Here is a 27,014-nt window from a genome sequence, read left to right as displayed (position 1 = left end):
CCAAGGGTGCTTATGGGGCACCCAGAGGCACTTATGGGGCACCCACAGGTACTTACGGGGCACCCAAGGGTGTTTATGGGGCACCCAGAGGCACTTAGGGGGCACCCAAAGGCACTTATGGGGCACCCAAGGGTGCTTATGGGGCACCCAGAGGCACTTATGGGGCATTAAAGGTATTTATGGGGCACGCAGAGATACTTATGGGGCATTAGAAGTACTTATGGGGCACCCAAGGGGGCTTATGGGGCACCCAGAGGCACTTATGGGGCATTAGAAGTACAGATGGGGCACCCAAGGGCACTTATGGGGCACCCAAGGTACTTATGGGGCACCCAAGGTACTTATGGGGCATTAAAGGTACTTATGGGGCACCCAGAGGCACTTATGGGGCATTAAAGGTACTTATGGGGCACCCAGAGGCACTTATGGGGCACCCAAGGGTGCTTATGGGGCACCCAAAGGTACTTATGGGGCACCCAGAGGCACTTAGGGGGCACCCACAGGTACTTATGGGGCAGTAGAAGTACTTATGGGGCACCCAAGGGTGCTTATGGGGCACCCAGAGGCCCTTATGGGGCATTAGAAGTACTTATGGGGCACCCAAGGGGGCTTATGGGGCACCCAGAGGCACTCATGGGGCATTAGAAGTACTTATGGGGCACCCAGAGGTGCTTATGGGGCACCCAGAGATACTTAGGGGGCACCCAAAAGCACTTAGGGGGCATTAGAAGTACTTATGGGGCACCCAGAGGCACTTATGGGGCATTAAAAGGGCATTAAAAGTACTTATGGGGCACCCAGAGGCACTTATGGGGCATTAGAAGTACTTATGGGGCACCCAAGGGGGCTTATGGGGCACCCAGAAGCGCTTATGGGGCACCCAAGGGCACTTATGGGGCATTAGAAGTACTTATGGGGCACCCAAGGGGGCTTTTTGGGCACCCAGAGGCACTTAGAAGGCACCCAAGGGCACTTATGGGGCATTAGAAGTACAGATGGGGCACCCAGAGGCACTTATGGGGCACCCAAGGTACTTATGGGGCACCCAGAGGCACTTATGGGGCACCCAAGGTACTTATGGGGCACCCAGAGGCACTTATGGGGCACCCAAATGCACTTATGGGGCACCCAATGGCACTTATGGGGCACCCAGAGGCACTTATGGGGCACCCAGAGGTGCTCATGGGGCATTAGAAGTACTTATGGGGCACCCAGAGGTGCTTATGGGGCACCCAGAGATACTTAGGGGGCACCCAAAGGCACTTATGGGGCACCCAGAGGTGCTTATGGGGCACCCAGAGATACTTATGGGGTGCCCAGAGATACTTATGGGGCACCCACAGGCACTTATGGGGCACCCAATGGCACTTATGGGGCACCCAAAGATACTTATAGGGCACCCAATGGCACTTATGGGGCATTAAAGGTACTTGTGGGGCACCCAGAGGCACTTATGGGGCATTAGAAGTACTTATGGGGCACCCAATGGCACTTATAGGCTGCCCTGGGTACTTGGGGGGCACCCAGAGGCACTTATGGGGCAAAGGTACTTATGGGGCACCCAAAGATACTTATGGGGCACCCAGAGGCACTTATGGGGCACCTAAAGGTAGTTACGGGGCACCCTGGGTACTTGGGGGGCACCCAAAGGCACTTATGGGGCAGGCAGCACTTATGGGGCAGGCCGTAGTTATGGGGCAGGCTGTACTTACGGGGCACGCAGCACTTATGGGGCAGGCTGTAGTTATGGGGCAGGCAGCACTTAGGGGGCACGCGGCACTTAGGGGGCAGGCCACAGTTATGGGGCAGGCCGTAGTTATGGGGCAGGCCGCAGTTATGAGGCATGCAGCACTTATGGGGCAGGCCGCAGTTATGGGGCAGGCCGCACTTCTGGGGCAGCCTGTACTTATGGGGCAGGCTGCAGATATGGGGCAGCCTGTACTTATGGGGCATGCAGCACTTATGGGGCAGGCCGCAGTTAAGGGGCAGGCTGTACTTATGGGGCAGGCTGCAGATATGGGGCAGCCTGTACTTATGGGGCATGCAGCACTTATGGGGCAGGCCGCAGTTAAGGGGCAGGCTGTACTTATGGGGCAGGCCGCACTTATGGGGCAGGCCGCAGTTATGGGGCAGGCTGTACTTATGGGGCAGGCCGCACTTATGGGGCAGGCCGCACTTATGGGGCAGCCTGTACTTATGGGGCAGGCTGCAGATATGGGGCAGCCTGTACTTATGGGGCATGCAGCACTTATGGGGCAGGCCGCAGTTATGGGGCAGGCTGTACTTATGGGGCAGGCCGCACTTATGGGGCAGGCCGCACTTATGGGGCAGGTTGTACTTATGGGGCAGGCCGCAGTTATGGGGCAGGCCGCAGTTATGGGGCAGGCTGTAGTTATGGGGCATGCAGCACTTATGGGGCAGGCTGTACTTATGGGGCAGGCCGCGGTTATGGGGCAGGCCGCAGTTATGGGGCAGGCCGCGGTTATGGGGCAGGCCGCAGTTATGGGGCAGGCCGCGGTTATGGGGCAGGCCGTCGCTGTGGGTCGCACTCACCCCTCCTCGTCCGACTCCCTGCCATCCTCTTCATCGCTGAACTTCAGCTTCTCGCTGTAATCCACCTCCTCGTGGGCGCCTGTGGGGCACAGCCGTGGGGCAGCCATGGGGCGGCTATGGGGCAGCCATGGGGCAGCCATGGGGCAGCTATGGGGCAGTTACGGGACAGCTATGGGGCAGCTATGGGGCAAAAATGGGGCAACCATGGGCCTGCTATGGGGCTGCTATGGGGCAGGTAAGGAACAACATTGCTTCTACTATGGGGCCACAATGGGGTGGCTATGGGGTGGCTCTGGGGCAGTTATGGGGCAGCCATGGGGCAGCCATGGGGCAGCTATGGGGCAGCTATGGGGCAGCCATGGTGCCATGGGGCAGCCATGGGGCATTTATGGGGCAGTTATGGGGCAGCCATGGGGCAGCTATCGGGCCGCTATGGGGCCGCTATGGGGCAGTTTTGGGGCAGCTATGGGGCCACCATGGGGCTGTTATGGGGCAGCTATGGGGCCGCTATGGGGCAGCTGTGGGGCCACTATGGGGCAGCTATGGGGCAGCTATGGGGCAGCCATGGGGCAGCCATGGGGCAGCTACGGGGCGGCCATGGGGCAGCTATGGGGCAGCTATGGGGCGGCTATGGGGCAGCTATGGGGCCGCTATGGGGCGGCTATGGGGCAGCTATGAGACATCTATGGGGCAGCTATGCAGCAGCTATGGGGCAGCCATGGTGCCGCTATGGGGCAGCTATGGGGCAGCTATGGGGCAGCCATGGGGCAGCTATGGGGCAGCTATGAGACATCTATGGGGCAGCCATGGGGTGGCCATGGGGCAGCCATGGGGTGGCTACGGGGCAGCTATGGGGCAGCTATCGGGCCGCTATGGGGCAGCCATGGGGCAGCCATGGGGCAGCTATGGGGCAGCTATGGGGCAGCCATGGGGCAGCCATGGGGCGGCCATGGGGCATTCATGGGGCGGCTATGGGGCAGCTATCGGGCCGCTATGGGGCAGCCATGGGGCGGCTGTGGGTCCCACCTGCCCAGCCGTCGTCGTTGTCGGTGTCGAGCTCGTCGAAGTCGCGCAGCTCGTCGTGTTTCAGCACCGGGGGGCGACTCACCGCCTCCCCCCCCCCCCGCAATGGGGGGCCGCGCGGCCGCTGCGATCTGTGGGGCAGCGCAGGGCTCGGACCCCACATCCCGCCCCATAACCAACCCCAAAACCCCATAACCCCATAACCAACCCCACAACCCCACATCCCGCCCCATAACCAACCCCACATCCCGCCCCATAACCCCACATCCCGCCCCATAACCAACCCCACATCCCACCCCATAACCCACCCCGTAATCCCATAACCTCACATCCCGCCCCATAACCCCACATCCCGCCCCATAACCAACCCCACATCCCGCCCCATAACCCCACATCCCGCCCCATAACCAACCCCACATCCCACCCCATAACCCCACATCCCGCCCCATAACCCACATCCCGCCCCATAACCAACCCCACATCCCGCCCCATAACCAACCCCACATCCCGCCCTATAACCTCACATCCCACCCCATAACCCCACATCCCACCCCATAACCTCACATCCCGCCCCATAACCAACCCCATAACCCCACATCCCGCCCCATAACCCCACCTCCCATCCTATAACCTCACATCCCACCCCACAACCCCACCTCCCACCCCATAACCAACCCCACATCCCGCCCCATAATCCACCCCACATCCCGCCCCATAATCCACCCCATAGTCCCACAGCCCCACATCCCACCCCACAACCCCATAACCCCACATCCCAGCCCCTAACCAATCCCATAACCCACCCCACAACCAATCCCATAACCAACCCCACAACCCCACCTCCCACCCCATAACCAACACCACATCCCACCCTATAACCCCACATCCCACCCCATAACCAACCCCATAACCCCACAACCCCACATCCCACCCCACATCCCACCCCACAGCCCCACATCCCACCCCATAACCAACCCCACAACCCCACATCCCACCCCACAACCCCACATCCCACCCCATAACCAACCCCACAACCCCACATCCCACCCCACATCCCCACATCCCACCCCACAACCCCACATCCTGCCCCATAACCAACCCCACAACCCCACATCCCACCCCACAACCCCACAACCCCACATCCCACCCCATAACCAACCCCACATCCCACCCCATAACCAACCCCACATCCCGCCCCATAACCCCACAGCCCCACATCCCACCGCATAACCAACCCCACAACCCCACGTCCCACCCCACAACCTCACCTCCCACCCCATAACCCACCCCACATCCCACCCTATAACCCCACATCCCACCCCATAACCAACCCCATAACCCCACAACCCCACATCCCACCCCATAACCCCACATCCCACCCCACAACCCCACCTCCCACCCCATAACCAACCCCACATCCCGCCCCATAACCCCACAGCCCCACATCCCACCCCATAACCAACCCCACAACCCCACATCCCACCCCACATCCCCACATCCCACCCCACAACCCCACATCCTGCCCCATAACCAACCCCACAACCCCACATCCCACCCCATAACCCCACAACCCCACAACCCCACAACCCCACATCCCACCCCATAACCCCACAACCCCACAACCCCACATCCCACCCCATAACCCCACAACCCCACAACCCCACAACCCCACAACCCCACAACCCCACATCCCACCCCATAACCCCACAACCCCACAACCCCACAACCCCACTTCCCACCCCATAACCAACCCCACATCCCACCCCATAACCCCATAACCCCACCTCCCACCCCACAACCGCACCTCCCACCCCATAACCAACCCCACAACCCCACCTCCCACCCCACAACCCCACATCCCACATCCCACCCCATAACCAACCCCACATCCCACCCCCATAACCCCACATCCCACCCCACATCCCCACCTCCCACCCCACAACCCCACTTCCCACCCCATAACCATACCCACAACCCCACCTCCCACCCCATAACCCCACAACCCCACTTCCCACCCCATAACCAATCCCACATCCCACCCCATAACCCCATAACCCCACCTCCCACCCCACAACCGCACCTCCCACCCCATAACCAACCCCACATCCCACCCCATAACCCCACATCCCACCCCACATCCCCACCTCCCACCCCACAACCCCACTTCCCACCCCATAACCATACCCACAACCCCACATCCCACCCCATAACCCCATAACCCCACCTCCCACCCCACAACCGCACCTCCCACCCCATAACCAACCCCACATCCCACCCCACATCCCACCCCATAACCCCACATCCCACCCCATAACCAACCCCGTAACCCCATAACCCCACAACCGCACCTCCCACCCCATAACCAACCCCACATCCCACCCTATAACCCCACATCCCACCCCATAACCAACCCCATAACCCCACAACCCCACCTCCCACCCCATAACCAACCCCACATCCCACCCCACATCCCACCCTATAACCCCACATCCCACCCCATAACCCCATAACCCCACCTCCCACCCCACAACCGCACCTCCCACCCCATAACCAACCCCACATCCCACCCCACATCCCACCCCATAACCAACCCCGTAACCCCATAACCCCACAACCGCACCTCCCACCCCATAACCAACCCCGTAACCCCATAACCCCACAACCCCACGTCCCACCCCATAACCAACCCCACATCCCCCCGTTCTGACCTCTGCCCGTCACTTGTGGGGTAGCGGAACGGCCCGGCTGCGGCCCCATAAGGCGGCGGGAAGGGCAGATATGGGGGGTAAACCTGGGGGGGGGGGCAGCGGGTTCAGAACGGCCCCACAAGTGTGGGGCGCTGCTGGGCCCCCCCCCATCCCACACTTATGGGGCAGCACTGACCCCCCTCCCCACTTATAGGGCAGCATTGAACCCACCCCACCCCACACTTATGGGGCAGAACCACTTTCCTACAATCCCCCCCCCCATTTATAGGGCAGCACTGACCCCCCCCACCCCACACTTATGGGGCAGCACCACCCCCCCCACCCTGCCCACCCCACACTTATGGGGCAGCACCGCCCCCCCCCCCCTTATAGGGCAGCACTGACCCCCCCCCCCCCATTTATAGGGCAGCATTAAACCCCCCCCCACCCCACACTTATAGGGCAGCACTGACCCCCCCCCCCCCCACTTATAGGGCAACATTGAACCCCCCTCCACCCCACACTTATAGGGCAGAACTGACCCCCCCCACCCCACACTTATGGGGCAGCACTGACCCCCCCACCTCACACTTATGGGGCACCACTGACCCCCCCCACCCCACACTTATGGGGCAGAACTGACCCCCCCCACCCCCCCCAATTATGGGGCATTTCCCCCCCCCAAACTTATAGGGCAGCACTGACCACCCCCCCACCCCCCCACCCCACACTTATGGGGCACCACTGACCCCCCCCCTCCCCACACTTATGGGGCAGCACCACCCCCCCACCCCCCCCCCACCCCACACTTACGGGGCAGAACTGACCCCCCCCACCCCCCCCAATTATGGGGCATTTCCCCCCCCCAAACTTATAGGGCAGCACTGACCCCCCCCACCCCACACTTATGGGGCACCACTGACCCCCCCCAGCCCCCCCACCCCACACTTATGGGGCACCACTGACCCCCCCACCCCACACTTATGGGGCACCACTGACCCCCCCCACCCCCCCCACCCCACACTTATGGGGCAGCACCGACCCCCCCCCCCATTTATAGGGCAGCATTGACCCCCCCCACCCCACACTTATGGGGCAGAACCACCCCCCCATCCCCCCCCCACCCCACACTTATAGGGCAGCACTGCCCCCCCCCCCCATTTATAGGGCAGCACTGACCCCCCCCCACCCCACACTTATGGGGCAGCACTGATCCCCCCCCACCCCACACTTATAGGGCAGCACTGACCCCCCCCCACCCCCCAATTATGGGGCATTTCCCCCCCCTATAACCCCCCACCCCCACCCCACACTTATAGGGCAGCACTGACCGCCCCCCCACCCCCCAATTATGGGGCATTTCCCCCCCCCAACTTATAGGGCAGCACCGACCCCCCCCCCCCCCCATTTATAGGGCAGCATTGACCCCCCCCACCCCACACTTATGGGGCAGCACCGCCCCCTTATAGGGCAGCACTGACCCCCCCCCACCCCACACTTATGGGGCAGCACCGCCCCCCCATCCCCCCCCACCCCACACTTATGGGGCACCACTGACCCCCCCCCCCACCCCCCCCACCCCACACTTATGGGGCAGCACCACCCCCCCACCCCCCCCACCCCACACTTATGGGGCAGCACCACCCCCCCATCCCCCCCCACCCCACACTTATGGGGCAGCACTGACCCCCCCCCACCCCACACTTATGGGGCAGCACCACCCCCCCATCCCCCCCCACCCCACACTTATGGGGCACCACTGACCCCCCCCCCCCACCCCACACTTATGGGGCAGCACCGACCCCCCCCACCCCCCCCCACCCCACACTTATGGGGCAGCACCGACCCCCCCCACCCCCCCCCACCCCACACTTATGGGGCAGCACCGACCCCCCCTCGCCGCCCCCCCCCCCAAATTCCAGGGCACCCCATACTCACAAAGGGCGGCACCAGACCCCGGTAGGGGGGGAAGTGGGGGGGAGCGGGGGGGGCGGTGCCCCCCCCTAAAGCGGCGGGGGGGGGCTCAGAATCGCGGCCACCGCCCTCCCGCCAGCTGCAGCCTGGGCACGGAAAGGGGGGGGTTAAAATGGGGGGGGGCAGCAGGGGGGGGAGGGGGGAATTGGGGAGAAATGAGGGGTTAAAATGGGGGGGGGGGGGCATGGAATGGGGAGAAGTGAGGGGTTAAAATGGGGGGGGGGGCAATGGGGGAATGGGGAGAGAAGGGGTTAAAATGGGGGGGGGGCAGCGGGGGGGGAGGGGGGAATAGGGAAGAAATGAGGGGTTAAAATGGGGGGGGGGCAACAGTAAGTGGGGGGGATAATTGGGGAGAAATGAGGGGTTAAAATGGGGGGGGGGGGGGGGGGAGGGGGGAATTGGGGAGAAATGAGGGGTTAAAATGGGGGGGGGCAGAGGGGGGGAGGGGGGAATAGGAGAGAAATGAGGGGTTAAAATGGGGGGGGCAGCGGGGGGGGGAGGGGGGAATTGGGGAGAAATGAGAGGTTAAAATGGGGGGGGGGCAATGGGGGAATGGGGAGAAAAGGGGTTAAAATGGGGGGGGCAACGGGGGGGGTGGGGATAATTGGGGAGAAGTAAGGGGTTAAAATGGGGGGGGGTTCCTTGGGGGGGGGGTGGGGGGGGGGGAATGGGGAGAGAAGGGGTTAAAATGGGGGGGGGCAATGGAAGGGGGGGTAATTGGGAAGAAATGAGGGGTTAAAATGGGGGGGGGGCAGCGGGGGGGGAGGGGGGAATAGGGGAGAAATGAGGGGTTAAAATGGGGGGGGGTCGTTGGGGGGGGACAATGGGGGGGATGGGGAGAGAAGGGGTTAAAATGGGGGGGGGCAACGGGGGGGGGATAATTGGGGAGAAATGAGGGGTTAAAATGGGGGGGCAATGGGGAGAAAAGTGGGGTTAAAATGGGGGGGGGCAACGGGGGGGGGGTAATTGGGGAGAAATGAGGAGTTAAAATGGGGGGGGGTCATTAGGGGGGACAATGGGGAGAGAAGGGGTTAAAATGGGGGGGGGCAGCGGGGGGGGAGGGAGGAATAGGGGAGAAATGAGGGGTTAAAATGGGGGGGGCAATGGGGGGGGAATGGGGAGAAAAAGTGGGGTTAAAATGGGGGGGGCAACGGGGGGGGGTGAGGGGGGGAATGGGGAGAAAAGTGGGGTTAAAATGGGGGGGGGCAATAGGGGGGGTTGGGGTCGGAGTGAATGCAGTGGGATGGGGGGGGGGGGTGAAATGGGGGGGGCTGTTAAAATGGGGGGGGTCTGTATGGGGACAGGGGCTGGGGGGGTCATGGATTGGGGGGGGATTTGGGGGTTGGGGGGGGGCAGAAAGGGGGCATTTGGGGTTGGACTGAATGCACGGGGATGGGGGGGGAGTTGGGTGTAAAATGGGGGGGGGTTGTTAAAATGGGGGGGGGGGGGAAGAGGGGGGGTATGGAGGACTTGGGGGGTGGGGATGGGGGGGTCATGGATTGGGGGGGGATTTGGGGTTTTGGGAGGGTCAGAAAGGGGGGGTTTGGGGTCGGACTGAATGCAGTGGGATGGGGTGTGAAATAGGGGGGGCTGTTAAAATGGGGGGGGGTCCGTACCGGGGGGGCGGGGGATGGGGGGGTCATGGATTGGGGGGGGATTTGGGATTGGGGGAGGGTCAGAAAGGGGGGGTTTGGGGTCAGAGTGAATGCACTGGGGTTGGGGGGGGATTTTGGATGTAAAATGGGGGGGGGCACAAAGGGGGAGGAGGGTATGGAGGACCTGGGGAGTAGGGATGGGGGGGTCATGGGTTGGGGGGGGGATTTGGGGTTGTGGGAGGTTCGGAAACGGGGGGGTTCGGGTCGGACTGAATGCACGGGGATGGGGGGGGATTCTGGGTGTGCAAAGGGGGGGTTGTTAAAATGGGGGGGGGTCCGTACCGGGGGGGTGGGGGGACACAAGGGGTGGGGATGGGGGGGTCGTGGATTGGGGGCGGATTTGGGGTTGTGGGAGGGTCAGAAAGCCGGGGTTTGGGGTCAGAGCGAATGCACGGGGATGGGGGGGGGGTTGGGTGTAAAATGGGGGGGGGGGTCCATACTGGGGGCATGGGGGGGGCACAAGGGGTGGGGATGGGGGGGTCATGGATTGGGGGGGATAATGGGGGAATTTGGGGGTTGGGGGGGTCAGAAAGGGGGGGTTTGGGGTCAGAGTGAATACAATGGAGTTGGGGGGGGCTGTTAAAATGGGGGGGGGAGTAAGGGGGGGGTATTGAGGACTTGGGGGGTGGGGCTGGGGGGGTCGTGGATTGGGGGGGGATTTGGGGTTGTAGGGGGGGTCAGAAAGCAGGGGTTTGGGGTCGGAGTGAATGCACTGGGATGAGGGGGGATTTTGGATGTAAAATGGGGGGGTTGCTAAAATGGGGGGGGGCACAAAGGGGGAGGGGGGTATGGAGGACCTGGGGGGTGGGGATGGGGGGGGGGTCATGGGTTGGGGGGGGATTTGGGGTTGTGGGGGGGTCAGAAAGGGGGGGTTTGGGGTGAGACTGAATGCAGAGGGATGGGGTGTGAAATGGGGGGGGGCTGTTAAAATGGGGGGGGGTCCGTACCGGGGGGGTGGGGGGGCACAAGGGGTGGGGATGGGGGGGTCGTGGATTGGGGGGGGATTTGGGGTTGTGGGAGGGTCAGAAAGCAGGGGTTTGGAGTCGGAGTCAATACACTGGGGTTGGGGGGGGGGGTTGGGTGTAAAATGGGGGGGGGTTGTTAAAATGGGGGGGGTAAGGGGGGGGGTATGGAGGACTTGGGGGGTGGGGATGGGGGGGTCGTGGATTGGGGGGGGATTTAGGGTTGTGGGAGGGCCAGAAAGGGGGGGGTTGGGGTCAGAGCGAATGCAGAGGGATGGGGTGTGAAATGGGGGGGGGCTGTTAAAATGGGGGGGGGTCCGTACCAGGGGGGTGGGGGGGTACAAGGGGTGGGGATGGGGGGGGTCATGGACTGGGGGGGATTTGGGGTTGTGGGAGGGTCAGAAAGGGGGAGTTTGGGGTCAGAGCGAATGCAGAGGGATGGGGTGTGAAATGGGGGGGGGCTGTTAAAATGGGGGGGGGGTCCGTACCGGGGGGGCGGGGGCTGGGGGGGGTCATGGATTGGGGGGGGATTTGGGATTGGGGGAGGGTCTGAAAGGGGGGGTTTGGGGTCAGACTGAATATACTGGGGTTGGGGGGGCGGGTGGGTATAAAATGGGGGGGTTATGAAAATGGGGGGGGTCCATACTGGGGGGGTGGGGGGGCACAAGGGCTGGGGATGGGGGGGTCATGGATTGGGGGGGATTTGGGGTTGTGGGAGGGTCAGAAAGGGGGGGTTTGGGGTCGGAGTGAATACACTGGGATGAGGGGGGATTTTGGATGTAAAATGGGGGGGTTGCTAAAATGGGGGGGGGCACAAAGGGGGAGGGGTTATGGAGGACCTGGGCGGTGGGGATGGGGGGGGGGTCATGGATTGAGGGGGGGATTTGGGGTTGTGGGAGGGCCAGAAAGCCGGGATTTGGGGTGAGACTGAATGCAGAGGGATGGGGTGTGAAATGGGGGGGGGCTGTTAAAATGGGGGGGGGTCCGTACCGGGGGGGCGGGGGCTGGGTGCGGGCCCAGGAGACGCGGCGCAGCCGTCCCGCTCTCTGCCTGCCCGCTCCGGTCGCTCCGGGTCGCCGGCCGCCTGCAGGCTGGGAAATTCCTCCCGAGAAAAGCGGGCCGGAAGGGGGGGGGCACGGCCTGATTTGGGGGGGGGGGGTGGGAATGGGGGAGGGGGGGAGGGAATGGGGGGGGGGGGGGGGGATGGGGGGTGTTTGGGGGGGGGGGAAGAGGGGGGTGGGTGAGGGGGTAGAGGTGGGGAGTAGGTATGGGGGGGAGAAATATGGGGGGGAGAGAGATGGGGGGACAGAGAGATGGGGGGGGGGACAGAGATATGGGGGGGGCAGAGATATGGGGGGGGGGCAGACATATGGAGGGGGGCAGAGATATGGGGGGGCAGAGATATGGGGGGGGCAGAGATATGGAGGGGGGCAGAGATATGGAGGGGGGCAGAGATATGGGGGGGCAGAGATATGGGGGGGCAGAGATATGGGGGGGGCAGAGATATGGGGGGGAGGAAAAGGTGGGGGGGGTGGGGGGGATGGAGGGTGTTTGGGGGGGGGGAGGGGATAGAGGTGGGGGGGGCAGAGATATGGGGGGTGTCAGAGATAAGGGGGGGTTGTCAGAGATATGGGGGGGAGAAATATGGGGGAGGGTCAGAAATATGGGGGGGAACAGAGATAAGGGGGGGACAGAGATATGGGGGGGCAGAGATATGGGGGGGGAGAAATATAGAAGGCCAGAAATATGGGGGGGGACAGAAATATGGGAGGGGGCAGAGATAAGTGGGGAGGACATAGATATGGGGGGGAGAGGAAAAGGTGGGGGGGGTGGGGGGGATGGGGGTGTTTGGGGGGGGGGGGAGGGGATAGAGGTGGGGGGGGTCAGAGATATGGGGGGTGTCAGAGATAAGGGGGGGACACAGAAATATGGGGGGGGCAGAGATATGGGGGGGCAGAGATATAGGGGGGAGGAAAAGGTGGGGGGGGTGGGGGGGATGTGGGGTGTTTGGGGGAGGGGGGAAAGGGGGGAGATGAGGGGGTAGAGGTGGGGGGCAGAAATATGGGGGGGGAGAGATATGGGGGTGTCAGTTATAATGGGGGGGATGTAAATATGGGGGGGTCAGAGATATGGGGGGGCAGAGATATGGGGGGGGCAGAGATATAGGGGGGGAGCAGAGATATGGGGGGGGCAGAGATAAGGGGGGGTTGTCAGAGATATGGGGGGGAGAAATATGGGGGGGTGGCAGAGATATGGGGGGGGCAGAAAAATGGGGGGGGGAAGCAGAGATATGGGGGGGGACAGAAATATGGGGGGGGTCAGAGATACGGGGGGAACAGAGATGGGGGGCAAAGATTTGGGGGGCAGAGAAATATAGAGGCACAGAAACGTGGGGGGGGATGGAAATATGGGGGGGACAGAGATATGGGGGGGGGCAGAGATATGGGGGGGGCAGAGATATGGGGGGGGCAGAAATACGGGGGGGGGACAGAAATATGAGGCGGAACAAAAATAGGGGGGGGTCAGAGGGATGGGGGGGGAGAAATATGGAAGCACAGAAATATGGGGGGGGGGTCAGAAATATGGGGGGGGACAGAAATATGGGAGGGGGCAGAAATATGGGGAGGGGGTCAGAAATATGGGGAGGGGGTCAGAAATATGGGGGGGCAGAAACGTGGGGGGGTCAGAGACATGGGGGGGCAGAAATAAAGGGCGGACAGGAATATGGGGGGGGCAGAGATTTGGGGGGGACAGAAATATGGGGGGGGGCAGAAATATGGGGGGGGACAAAAATATGGGGGGCAGAGATGTGGGGGGGGCAGAAATGTAAGGGCGATGGAGGGGGGGGGGACAGAAATGGGGGGGGGACAGAAATAAGGGGGGAGGACACAGAGGTGTGGGGGGGGGAGGTGGGGGGAGACAAAGACGTGGGGGGGGAGGTGGGGGGGGCAGAAATATGGGGGGGGCAGAAATGGGGGGGGACAGAAATGGGGGGGGACAGAAATATGGGGGGGGCAGAGATGTGGGGGGGGGTGGAGATGGAGGAACAGAAATAAGGGGGGGGGCAGAAATAAAGGGGGGGCAGAAATGTGGGGGGGCAGAAATAAGGGGGGGACAGGAAGAGGGGGGGACACAAATACAGGGGGCACAGAGATGGGGGGGCAGATTGGGGGGGCAGAAAAACAAGGGGGGGGGGACAAAAAAAACATCAATAAGTAATAATTGAGATGGGGGGGGGCACTGAAATTATTTTGGGGGGGGCACAGATTTCCTATAGGACAAATGGGGGATTTTTATGGGGGGGGCACAGATCTCCTATAGGACAAATGGGGGATTTTTATGGGGGGGGGCACAGATCTCCTATAGGACAAATGGGGATTTTTATGGGGGGGGCACAGATCTCCTATAGGACAGCTGGGATTTTTATGGGGGGGGCACAGATCTCCTATGGGATTTTTATGGGGGGGGCACAGATCTCCTATAGGACAGATATGGGATTTTTATGGGGGGGGCACAGATCTCCTATAGGACAAATGGGGGATTTTTATGGGGGGGGCACAGATCTCCTATAGGACAGATATGGGATTTTTATGGGGGGGGCACAGATCTCCTATAGGACAGATGGGATTTTTATGGGGGGGGCACAGATCTCCTATAGGACAGCTGGGATTTTTATGGGGGGGGCACAGATCTCCTATAGGACAGATGGGGGATTTTTATGGGGGGGGCACAGATCTCCTATAGGACAGCTGGGATTTTTATGGGGGGGGCACAGATCTCCTATAGGACAGATGGGGGATTTTTATGGGGGGGGCACAGATCTCCTATAGGACAGATGGGGGATTTTTATGGGGGGGGCACAGATCTCCTATAGGACAGATGGGATTTTTATGGGGGGGGCACAGATCTCCTATAGGACAAATGGGGGATTTTTATGGGGGGGGCACAGATCTCCTATAGGACAGATGGGATTTTTATGGGGGGGGCACAGATCTCCTATAGGACAAATGGGGGATTTTTATGGGGGGGGCACAGATCTCCTATAGGACAGATGGGATTTTTATGGGGGGGGCACAGATCTCCTATAGGACAAATGGGATTTTTATGGGGGGGGGCACAGATCTCCTATAGGACAAATGGGGGATTTTTATGGGGGGGGGGCACAGATCTCCTATAGGACAGATGGGATTTTTATGGGGGGGGCACAGATCTCCTATAGGACAAATGGGGGATTTTTATGGGGGGGGCACAGATCTCCTATAGGACAGATGGGGGATTTTTTTGGGGGGGGTCGCAGAGCGGCGCAATGACGGCTGCAGTTCCGGCGGCCGCCAGCAGGGGGCGCTCTCACCGTCTCCGTGCGCTCCGTGGGTAGCGCTGGCCTGCGCCCACGACTTTGCCACGCCGGGCGCTGCGGGGGGGGGGTTCTGTATGGGGGGGGGGGGGGCGTTAAAACGGGGAGGGGGGGGGGGGTTGAAATGGGGAGGGGGGGGCACACAGCCGGCTCGTTAATGTGGAAGAGGATCCCAGTACGCTCCCTCTCTGTCCCCAATTACCCCCATCCATCCCAGTTCCGTCCCCACATGTCCCATTGCCCCCCCCCCCCCCAATTCCCAATTCTTCCCCCCCCCTCCATCCCAGTTCCCCCCCCCATCCCTGCTCTCCCCCCCCCTTCCACCCCATTCCCCCCCACATCCATCCCATGACCCCCCCACATCCCAATACGCCCCCCCCCACCCCACACCCCCCATCCCATTCCCCCTCCTTCTACCCCATACCCCCCCAATCCACCCCATTCCCCCCCCCATAACCCCCTCCCCATCCCATTACCCCCCCCATTATTACCCCCCCCCCATACGCCCCCCATCCACCCCATTCCCCCCCCATAACCCCCTCCCCATCCCATTACCCCCCCCATTATTACCCCCCACCCCATACCCCCCCATCCACCCCATTCCCCCCCCATAACCCCCTCCCCATCCCATTACCCCCCCCATTATTACCCCCCACCCCATACCCCCCCCATCCACCCTATTCCCCCCCCCATAACCCCCCCACATCCACCCCATACCCTCCCCCATCCAATTCCCCCCCCATCTACCCCATTCCCCCCCCCAATAACCCCCCCACACCCATCCCATTGCCCTCCTCTGTCCCAATACCCCCCCCATCCCAATACCCCCCACCCCATTACTCCCCCATCCATCCCAGTACCCCCCCACCCATCCCAGTACTCTCCATCCATTCTGTTCCCCCCCCCACCCCATTCCCCCCCCACCAATACCCCCCATCCCTTCCATTTCCCCCCCCACCCCAAATCCCCCCCCACCCCAATACCCCCCATCCCTTCCATTTCCCCAACCCCCACCCCAATACCCCCCCATCCCATTTCCCCCCCCACCCCAAATCCCCCCCCCCAATACCCCCAATCCCAAACCCACCTCCCCCACCCCAATACCCCCCCATCCCTTCCATTTCCCCCCCCCACCCCAAATCCCCCCCCACCCCAATCCCCCCATCCCTTCCATTTCCCCCCCGCACCCCAATACACCCCCCCCACCCTAAACCCTTCCCCCACCCCATTCCCCCCCCACCCCAATCCCCCCCATCCCTTCCATTTCCCCCCCACCCCAAATCCCCCCCCACCCCAATATCCCCCCACCCACCCCAATCCCCCCCATCCCTTCCATTCCCCCCCCACCCCAATACGCCCCCCCCCACCCCAATACCCCCCATCCCTTCCATTTCCCCAACCCCCACCCCAATACCCCCCCATCCCATTTCCCCCCCCACCCCAAATCCCCCCCCCCAATACCCCCCAATCCCAAACCCACCTCCCCCACCCCAATACACCCCCATCCCTTCCATTTCCCCCCCCCACCCCATTCCCCCCCCCACCCCAATCCGCCCCCCCATCCCAAACCCACCTCCCCCACCCCAATACCCCCCCATCCCTTCCATTTCCCCCCCCCACCCCAAATCCCCCCCCACCCCAATCCCCCCATCCCTTCCATTTCCCCCCCACCCCAAATCCCCCCCACCCCAATATCCCCCCACCCACCCCAATCCCCCCCATCCCTTCCATTCCCCCCCCACCCCAATACGCCCCCCCCACCCCAATACCCCCCATCCCTTCCATTCCCCCCCACCCCAAATCCCCCCCCACCCCCATACCCCCATCCCTTCCATTCCGCCCCCCACCCCATTATGCCCTCCCCACCCCATTCCCCCCCCCCAATACCCCCCCACCCCTTCCATTTCCCCCCCACCCCATTCCCCCCCCACCCCAATACCCCCCATCCCTTCCATTTCCCCCCCACCCCAAATCCCCCCCACCCCAATACCACCCCACCTCTTCCATTCCCCCCCCCACCCCAATATGCCCTCCCCACCCCATTCCCCCCCCCCAATACCCCCCCACCCCTTCCATTTCCCCCCCACCCCATTCCCCCCACCCCAATACCCCCCATCCCTTCCATTTCCCCCCCCACCCCAATACACCCCCCCCACCCGAAACCCTCCCCCCACCCCATTTCCCCCCCCACCCCAATCCCCCCCATCCCTTCCATTCCCCCCCCACCCCAACCGCCCCCACCCCTTCCGTTCCCCCCCACCCCATTCCACCCCCCACCCCAATACCCCCCATCCATTCCCCCCGCACCCCAATCCGCCCCCCCCACCCCAATCCCCCCCCATCCCTTCCATTTCCTCCCCCACCCCAATCCCCCCCCACCCCATTACGCCCGCCCCAATATCCCCCCCCCACCCCAATATCACCCCATCCCTTCCATTCCCCCCCCCACCCCAATACGCCCCCCCCACCCCAATCCCCCCATCCCTTCCATTCCCCCCCTCCACCCCAATACACCCCCATCCCTTCCATTAAACCCCCCCCACCCCAATACGCCCCCCCCACCCTAAACCCTCCCCCCACCCCATTTCCACCCCCACCCCAATACGCCCCCCCGCCCCAATATCCCCCCATCCCTTCCATTTCCCCCCCCCACCCCATTCCGCCCCCCACCCCAATACCCCCCCATCCATTCCCCCCCCCACCCCAATATGCCCCCCCCACCCCAATACCCCCCATCCCTTCCATTTCCCCCCCCACCCCAATACGCCCCCCCCACCCCAATCCCCCCCCCCATCCCTTCCATTTCCCCCCCCCACCCCAATACCCCCCCACCCCAATACGCCCCCCCCACCCCAATATCACCCCATCCCTTCCATTTCACCCCCCCACCCCAATACGCCCCCCCCACCCCAATACCCCCCATCCCTTCCATTTCCCCCCCCACCCCAATACGCCCCCCCCACCCCAATCCCCCCCCATCCCTTCCATTTCCTCCCCCACCCCAATCCCCCCACCCCTTCCATTTCCCCCCTCACCCCAATACCCACCCACCCCAATACGCCCCCCCCCACCCCAATATCACCCCATCCCTTCCATTTCCCCCCCCACCCCATTACCCCCCCACCCCAATCCCCCCCCCACCCCAATACGCCCGCCCCAATATCCCCCCCCCACCCCAATATCACCCCATCCCTTCCATTCCCCCCCCCACCCCAATACACCCCCCCCACCCCAATATCCCCCCCCCCGCCCCAATATCCCCCCCCACCTCTGGTTGGGGCCGTTTCCCCGCTGTGGCCGCAGGCGGCTGCGAAGCCGGCGGCGGCGGCGATGGCGGCGGGGCTGCGGCTGAAGCATCGGAACTGGGGGGGGGGACAGGGGGGGATCAGATGCAAAGCTGCCCCACGCAGCCCCACGGCTGCCCCATAGCACCCCATAGGGCCCCATGGCTGCCCCACAGAACTCCATGGCTGCCTTACAGAGCCCCACAGCTGCCCCATAGGGCCCCATACAGCCCCATGGCTGCCCCATAGATCCCTATGGCAGCCCTACAGAGCCCCATGGCTGCCCCATAGGGCCCCATACAGCCCCATAGAGCACCACGGCTGCCCCATAGGACCCCATACAGCCCCATATAACCCCACAGCTGCCCCATAGGGCCCCATACAGCCCCATGGCTGCCCTACACAGCCCCACGGCTGCCCCATAGGGCCCCATACAGCCTCATGGCTGCCCCATAGATCCCTATGGCTGCCCCATAGAGCTCCATAGCTGCCCTACAGAGCCCCATGGCTGCCCCATAGGGCCCCATTCAGCCCCATAGAGCTCCATGGCTGCCCTACAGAGCCCCACGGCTGCCCCACAGGGCCCCATCCAGCCCCATGGCTGCCCCATAGATCTCTATAGCTGCCCCACAGAGCTCCACTGCTGCCCCATAGGGCGCCATCCAGCCCCATGGCTGCCCCACAGATTCCTATGGCTGCCCCACAGAGCTCCACTGCTGCCCCATAGGACCTCATACAGCCCCATGGCTGCCCCATAGATCTCTATGGCGGCCCTACAGAGCTCCATGGCTGCCCTACAGAGCCCCACGGCTGCCCCATAGCGCCCCATAGAGCCCCATGGAGCACCACGGCTACCCCACAGAGCCCCATAGTGCCCCATACAGCCCCATGGCTGCCCCATAGATCCCTATAGCTGCCCCACAGAGCTCCACTGCTGCCCCATAGCACCCCATACAGCCCCATGGCTGCCCCATAGATCTCTATAGCTGCCCCACGGAGCTCCACTGCTGCCCCATAGGGCCCCATACAGCCCCATGGCTGCCCCATAGATCCGTATGGCTGCCCTACAGAGCCCCATGGCTGCCCCATACGGCCCCATACAACCCCATAGAGCACCACGGCTGCCCCATAGGGCCCCATACAGCCCCATAAGGCCCCATGGCTGCCCCATAGAGCCCCATGGCTGCCCCATAGCGCGCCATACAGCCCCATGGCTGCCCTACACAGCCCCATGGCTTCCCCATAGGGCCCCATACAGCCTCATGGCTGCCCCATAGATCTCTATGGCTGCCCCACAAAGCCCCATGGCTGCCCCACAGAGCCCCATACAGCCCCACAGCTGCCCTACAGAGCCCCATGGCTGCCCCATACGGCACCATACAGCCCCATAGATCCCTATGGCTGCCCCACAGAGCCCCACAGCTGCCCCATAGCGCCCCATACAGCCCCATATAACCCCACAGCTGCCCCATAGGGCCCCATACAGCCCCATGGCTGCCCTATACAGCCCCATGGCTTCCCCATAGGGCCCCATACAGCCTCATGGCTGCCCCATAGATCCCTATGGCTGCCCCATAGAGCTCTATAGCTGCCCTACAGAGCTCCATGGCTGCCCTACAGAGCCCCACAGCTGCCCCATAGGGCCCCATACAGCCCCATGGCTGCCCCATAGGGCCCCATACAGCCCCATAGAGCTCCATGGCTGCCCTACAGAGCCCCACAGCTGCCCCATAGGACCCCATACAGCCCCATGGCTGCCCCATAGGGCCCCATACAGCCCCATAAGGCCCCATGGCTGCCCCATAGCGCCCCATACAGCTCCATAGCTGCCCCATAGGGCCCCATACAGCCCCATAAGGCCGCATGGCTGCCCCATAGAGCCCCATACAGCCCCATGGCTGCCCTACACAGCGCCACGGCTGCCCCATAGGGCCCTATACAGCCCCATGGCTGCCCCATAGATCCCTATGGCGGCCCTACAGAGCTCCATGGCTGCCCTACAGAGCCCCATGGCTACCCCATAGCGCCCCATACAGCCCCATGGCTGCCCCATAGATCCCTATGGCTGCCCCATACAGCCCCATGGCTGCCCCATACAGCCCCATAGAGCCCCACAGCTGCCCCATAGAGCCGCACGGCTGCCCCATAGGGCCCCATACAGCCCCATACAGTCCCGCAGCTGCCCCATAGGGCCCCATACAGCAGCATAGAGCACCACGGCTGCCCCATAGAACTCCACCGCTTGGGGTCGCTGTCATGGCAGCTGCAGACCCATCTTCCTCCACTCCACCCACTGACTGCAGTTCCCCCCCCCCACCTCTTGGGGTCGCTGTCGGCAGACGGCCCCATTCCCTCCCATTATCCCGAAAACGTGCAGTTCCCCCTCCCACCTCTTGGGGTCGCTGTCATGGCGGCTGCAGACCCACTCCCCCCATTGGTTGCAGTTCCCCCTCCCACCTCTTGGGGTCGCTGTCGACAGCTGGCCCCATTCCCTCCCATTGTCCCCACACTTGCAGTTCCCCCTCCCACCACTTGGGGTCGCTGTCATGGCGGCTGCTGGGCTATTACCCCCCATTCCCCACCTTGGTTGCAGTTCTCCTTCCCACCTCTTGGGCTCGCTGTCATGGCGGCTGCAGACCCACTCCCCCCATGGGTTGCAGTTCCCCCTCCCACCTCTTGGGGTCGCAGTCGACAGCTGGCCCCATTCCCTCCCATTGTCCCCACACTTGCAGTTCCCCCTCCCACCTCCAGGGGTCGCTGTGGGCAGACGGCCCATTCCCTCCCACTACCCCCACTGGTTTCAGTTCCCCCTCCCACCTCTTGGGGTCGCTGTCATGGCTCCTGCCATCCCATTCCCTCCCATTGTCCCTATTGGTTGCAGTTCCCCCTCCCACCTCTTAGGGTCGCTGTGGGCAGACGCCCATTCCCTCCCATTATTCGCACAGTTGCAGTTCCCCCTCCCACCTCTTGGGGTCGCTGTCAACAGCTGGCCCATTCCCTCCCACTACCCCCACTGGTTTCAGTTCCCCCTCCCCCCTCTTGGGGTCGCTGTCGACAGCAGGCCCCATTCCCTCCCATTATCCCGAAAACGTGCAGTTTCCCCTCCCACCTCTTGGGGTCGCTGTCATGGCGGCTGCAGACCCACTCCCCCTATTGGTTGCAGTTCCCCCTCCCACCTCTTGGGGTCGCCGTCGACAGCTGACCCCATTCCCTCCCATTGTCCCTACACTTGCAGTTCCCCCTCCCACCTCTTGGGGTCGCTGTCATGGCGGCTGCAGACCCACTCCCCCCATTGGTTGCAGTTCCCCCTCCCAACTCCAGGGGTCGCTGTGGGCAGACGGCCCATTCCCTCCCGTTGTCCCCATTGGTTGCAGTTCCCCCTCCCACCTCTTGGGCTCGCTGTCATGGTGGCTGCAGACCCACTCCCCCCATGGGTTGCAGTTCCCCCTCCCACCTCCTGGGGTCGCAGTCGACAGCTGACCCCATTCCCTCCCATTGTCCCCACACTTGCAGTTCCCCCTCCCACCTCCTGGGGTCGCTGTGGGCAGACACCCATTCCCTCCCATTGTCCCCACAGTTGCAGTTCCCCCTCCCACCACTTGGGGTCGCTATCGACAGCTGGCCCCATTCCATCCCATTGTCCCCACAGTTGCAGTTCCCCCTCCCACCTCTTGGGGTCGCTATCGACAGCTGGCCCCATTCCCTCCCATTGTCCCCTCAGTTGCAGTTCCACCTCCCACCTTCTGGGGTCGCTGCTGACAGACAGCCCATTCCCTACCACTATCCCCACTGGTTTCAGTTCCCCCTCCCACCTCTTGGGGTCGCTGTGGGCAGACGGCCCATTCCCTCCCATTGTCCCCATGTATTGCAACTCCCCCTCCCACCTCTTGGGGTCGCTGTGGGCAGACGGCCCATTCCCTTCCACTCCCCCCATGGGTTGCAGTTCCCCCTCCCACCTCCCAGGGTCGCTGTCGACAGCTGGCCTATTTCCTCCCATTATCCCTAAAAGTTGCAGTTCCACCTCCCACCACTTGGGGTCGAAGTGGGCAGACGGCCCATTCCCTCCCATTGTCCCCACAGTTGCAGTTCCCCCTCCCACCTCCTGAGGTCGCTGTCATGGCGGCTGCAGACCCACTCCACTCATTGGTTGCAGTTCCCCCTCCCACCTCCTGGGGTCGCTGTCATGGCTCCTGCCGCCCCATTACCCCAGATTCCCCACCTTGGTTACAGTTCCCGCTCCCACCTCCTGGGGTCGCTCTCGACAGCTGGCCCCATTCCCTCCCATTGTCCCCACAGTTGCAGTTCCCCCTCCCACCTCTTGGGGTCGCTGTGGGCAGACGGCCCATTCCCTCCCACTGTCCCCACAGTTGCAGTTCCCCCTCCCACCTCCTGGGGTCGCTGTCATGGCGGCTGCGGACCCACTCCCCCCATTGGTTGCAGTTCCCCCTCCCACCTCCTGGGGTCGCTGTGGGCAGACGGCCCATTCCCTCCCATTGTCCCCATGGGTTGCAGTTCCCCCTCCCACCTCTTGGGGTCGCTTTCGACAGCTGGCCCCATTCCCTCCCATTGTCCCCACAGTTGCAGTTCCACCTCCCACCTTCTGGGGTCGCTGCTGACAGACGGCCCATTCCCTACCACTATCCCCACTGGTTGCAGTTCCCCCTCCCACCTCCAGGGGTCGCTGCCGACAGACGGCCCATTCCCTCCCACTCCCCCCATGGGTTGCAGTTCCCCCTCCCACCTCTTAGGGTCGCTGTCGACAGCAGGCCCCATTCCCTCCCATTGTCCCCACACTTGCAGTTCCACCTCCCACCTCTCGGGGTCGCTATCGGCAGCTGGCCCCATTCCCTCCCATTGTCCCCACACTTGCAGTTCCCCCTCCCACCTCTTGGGGTCGCTGTCGTGGCGGCTGCTGGCCTATTATACCCCATTCCCCACCGTGGTTGCAGTTCCCCCTCCCACCCCTTGGGGTCGCTGTGGGCAGACGGCCCATTCCCTCCCACTCCCCACATGGGTTGCAGTTCCCCCTCCCACCTCCTGGGGTCGCTCTCGACAGCTGGCCCCATTCCCTCCCATTGTCCCCACAGTTGCAGTTCCCCCTCCCACCTCCAGGTGTCGCTGTCATGGAGGCTGCAGACCCACTCCCCCTATTGGTTGCAGTTCCCCCTCCCACCTCTTGGGGTCGCTGTCATGGCTCCTACCGCCGCATTCCCTCCCACTCCCCCCATGGGTTGCAGTTCCCCCTCCCACCTCTTGGGGTCGCTTTCGACAGCTGGCCCCATTCCCTCCCATTGTCCCCACACTTGCAGTTCCCCCTCCCACCTCTTGGGGTCGCTCTCATGGCGGCTGCAGACCCACTCCATTCCCATTGATTGCAGTTCCCCCTCCCACCTCCTGGGGTCGCTGTGGGCAGACGGCCCATTCCCTCCCATTGTCCCCACAGTTGCAGTTCCCCTTCCCACCTCCTGGGGTCGCCGTCATGGCGGCTGCAGACCCACTCCCCCCATTGGTTGCAGTTCCACCTCCCACCTCTCGGGGTCGCTATCGGCAGCTGGCCCCATTCCCTCCCATTGTCCCCACAGTTGCAGTTCCCCCTCCCACCTCTTGGGATCGCTGTCATGGAGGCTGCAGACCCACTCCCCCTATTGGTTGCAGTTCCCCCTCCCACCTCTTGGGGTCGCTGTCGACAGCAGGCCCCATTCCCTCCCATTGTCCCCACAGTTGCAGTTCCCCCTCCCACCACTTGGGGTCGCTGTCGACAGCTGGCCCCATTCCCTCCCATTGTCCCCACACTTGCAGTTCCCCCTCCCACCTCCTGGGGTCGCTGTCGACAGCTGGCCCCATTCCCTCCCATAGTCCCCACAGTTGCAGTTCCCCCTCCTACCTCTTGGGGTCGCTGTGGGCAGACGGCCCATTCCCTCCCACTCCCCCCATGGGTTGCAGTTCCCCCTCCCACCACTTGGGGTCGCTGTCGACAGCTGGCCCCATTCCCTCCCATTGTCCCCACACTTGCAGTTCCCCCTCCCACCTCCTGGGGTCGCTGTCGACAGCTGGCCCCATTCCCTCCCATTGTCCCCACAGTTGCAGTTCCCCCTCCCACCTCTTGGGGTCGCTGTCGTGGCGGCTGCTGGCCCATCCCGATCCGTCTCTGGGCACGAGCGCCACGTTGGGGTCGTTTCCTTTATTCTCGGCCTTCAGGCTGGGCAGGTTGGCGGGGGGGGGCATCCGGCGCGCGGCCGCCACTTTGCCCAGGCTCTGCAGGCCATGGCGGGGGGCTGCGGGGGGGGGGGGCACACGGTTAGGACCCTCGTGTGCCCCCCACATATGGAATTATAGGGCTGGGGGGAAGGGGGGTGGCACACGGTTAGGACCCCTTTTCGCCCCCCATATGGGATTATAGGGCTATGGGGTGGGGGGGCAGGGAGATGGGACCCCTTTTCTCCCCCCCATAAGGAATTATAGGGCTATGGGGGGGGGGGGCACACGGTTAGGACCCCCATGTGCCCCCCCCATATGGAATAATTGGGGTGGGGGGGAAGGGGGGGCATGGAGTTAGGACCCCTTTTCGCCCCCCATATGGGATTATAGGGCTATGGGGTGGGGGGGGAGGGCATGGAGATGGGACCCCTTTTCCCCCCCCATATGGAATTATAGGGTTATGGGGGGGGACACGGAGTGAGGACCCCCGTGTGCCCCCCCCCCCCATATGGAATTATAGGGCTATGGGGGGGGGGGCACACGGTAAGGACCCCCATGTGCCCCCCCCATATGGAATTATAGGGCTATGGGGGGGGGGGGTCACACGGTTCGGACCCCCATGTGCCCCCCCCATATGGAATTATAGGGCTATGGGGGGGGGGGGGGTCACACGGTTCGGACCCCCATGTGCCCCCCCCATATGGAATTATAGGGCTATGGGGGGGGGGCACATGGTTCGGACCCCCATGTGCCCACCCCGTATGGAATTATAGCGCTGGGGGGGGGGTGGCACACGGTTAGGACCCCTTTTTGCCCCCCATATGGAATTATAGGGCTATGGGGGAGGGGCACACAGTTAGGACCCCCGTGTGCCCCCCCATATGGAATTATAGGGCTGGAGGGGAAGGGGGGGCATGGAGTTAGGACCCCTTTTTGCCCCCCCATATGGAATTATAGGGCTACGGGGGGGGGCACGGAGTTAGGACCCCCTTGTACCCCCCCATATGGAATTATAGGGCTATGGGGGGGAGGCACAGTTTTAGTACCCCCATGTGCCCCCCCTATATGGAATTATAGGGCCATGGGGAGGGGCACACGGTTCGGACCCCCATGTGCCCCCCCGTATGGAATTATAGGGCTATGGAAGGGGGGGGGCACAGATTTAGGACCCCCATGTGCCCCCCCATATGGAATTATAGGACTATGGGGGGGGGGGCACGGAGTTAGGGCACAGAGAAGGGGTCCCTTATTCCCCCCCAACACAAAAAAGGCATTCCTTATTCCCCCCCCGCGCCCCCCCCCAGTACAAAGGGGTCCCTTATCCTTATTACCCCCCCCCCCCAACTCAAACAAATGAGTGGGGGTCCCTTATCCTTATTACCCCACCCCCCAACTCAAACAAATGAGTGGGGGTCCCTTATCCTTATTACCCCACCCCCCAACTCAAACAAATGAGTGGGGGTCCCTTATCCTTATTACCCCACCCCGCAACTCAAACAAATGAGGGGGGGTCCCTTATCCTTACCCCTCCCCCCCATACAAACAAGGGATCCCTTATCCCCCCCCCCTACAAACAAGGGCTCCCTGATTCCCCCCCCAGTACAAAAAGGGGTCCCTTATCCCCCCCCAGTATAAAGAAGGGGTCCCTTATTCCCCCCCAATACAAAAAGGGGTCCCTTATCCCCCCCCAATATAAAGAAGGGAACCATTACTTCCCACCCCCCCCCAGTACAAAAAGGGGTCCCTTATCCCCCCCCCCTACAAACAAGGGCTCCCTGATTCCCCCCCAAGTACAAAAAGGGGTCCCTTATCCCCCCCCAATATAAAGAAGGGGTCCCTTATTCCCCACCCAATACAAAGAAGGGGTCCTTTATCCCCCCCCCAATATAAAGAAGGGGTCCTTTATTCCCCCCCCAATACAAAAAGGGGTCCTTTATCCCCCCCCATACAAACAAGGGCTCCCTGATTCCCCCCCAATACAAAGCAGGGGTCCCTTATTCCCCCCCCCAGTACAAAAAGGGGTCCCTTACCCCCCCAATACAAAGCAGGGGTCCCTTATCCCCCCCCCAGTACAAAAAGGGGTCCTTTATCCCCCCCCAAAACAAAAAGGGGTCCTTTATCCTCCCCCCATATAAAGAAGGGGTCCCTTATTCCCCCCCCCAGTACAAAAAGGGGTCCTTTATCCCCCCCCCAATGTAAAGAAGGGGTCCCATATTCCCCCCCCCAAATCCACTCCATCACCCCCCCCCCCCCCCAATACAAAGAACCCATTCCATCCCACCCCCCCATTACACTCCAGCTCTTAAAACCCACCTCCCCCTCCC

General features: G+C 62.8%; 1 protein-coding gene across 3 annotated transcripts in view; it reads right to left on the bottom strand.

Moving 5' to 3' along the window:
- Positions 1–27,014, bottom strand: part of LOC149913738 (protein PRRC2A-like) — a 46,383-nt gene that overhangs the window by 7,534 nt on the left and 11,835 nt on the right. For 2 of the 3 annotated variants that reach the window (XM_090129271.1, XM_090129272.1), the window contains exons 3-10: positions 24,593–24,767; positions 18,477–18,570; positions 15,206–15,281; positions 11,845–11,994; positions 8,202–8,323; positions 6,285–6,367; positions 3,580–3,707; positions 2,554–2,632 (exon numbers count right to left, since the gene is read on the bottom strand). In XM_090129271.1, coding sequence (XP_089985397.1) covers positions 2,554–2,632; positions 3,580–3,707; positions 6,285–6,367; positions 8,202–8,323; positions 11,845–11,994; positions 15,206–15,281; positions 18,477–18,570; positions 24,593–24,767 — 907 coding nt within the window. Of the gene's footprint in view, positions 1–2,553; positions 2,633–3,579; positions 3,708–6,284; positions 6,368–8,201; positions 8,324–11,844; positions 11,995–15,205; positions 15,282–18,476; positions 18,571–20,809; positions 23,370–24,592; positions 24,768–27,014 lie in introns of those variants that run through there. The other variant, XM_090129273.1, reaches the window with a different exon arrangement.

This window comes from Phasianus colchicus, chromosome 35 (assembly GCF_987193195.1).
Source record: "Phasianus colchicus chromosome 35, bPhaCol1.hap1.1, whole genome shotgun sequence".
In the NCBI taxonomy this organism is placed as follows: domain Eukaryota; kingdom Metazoa; phylum Chordata; class Aves; order Galliformes; family Phasianidae; genus Phasianus; species Phasianus colchicus.
Note: the sequence above shows the minus strand (reverse complement) of the source record. Positions and strands in the feature narration are given on the sequence as shown.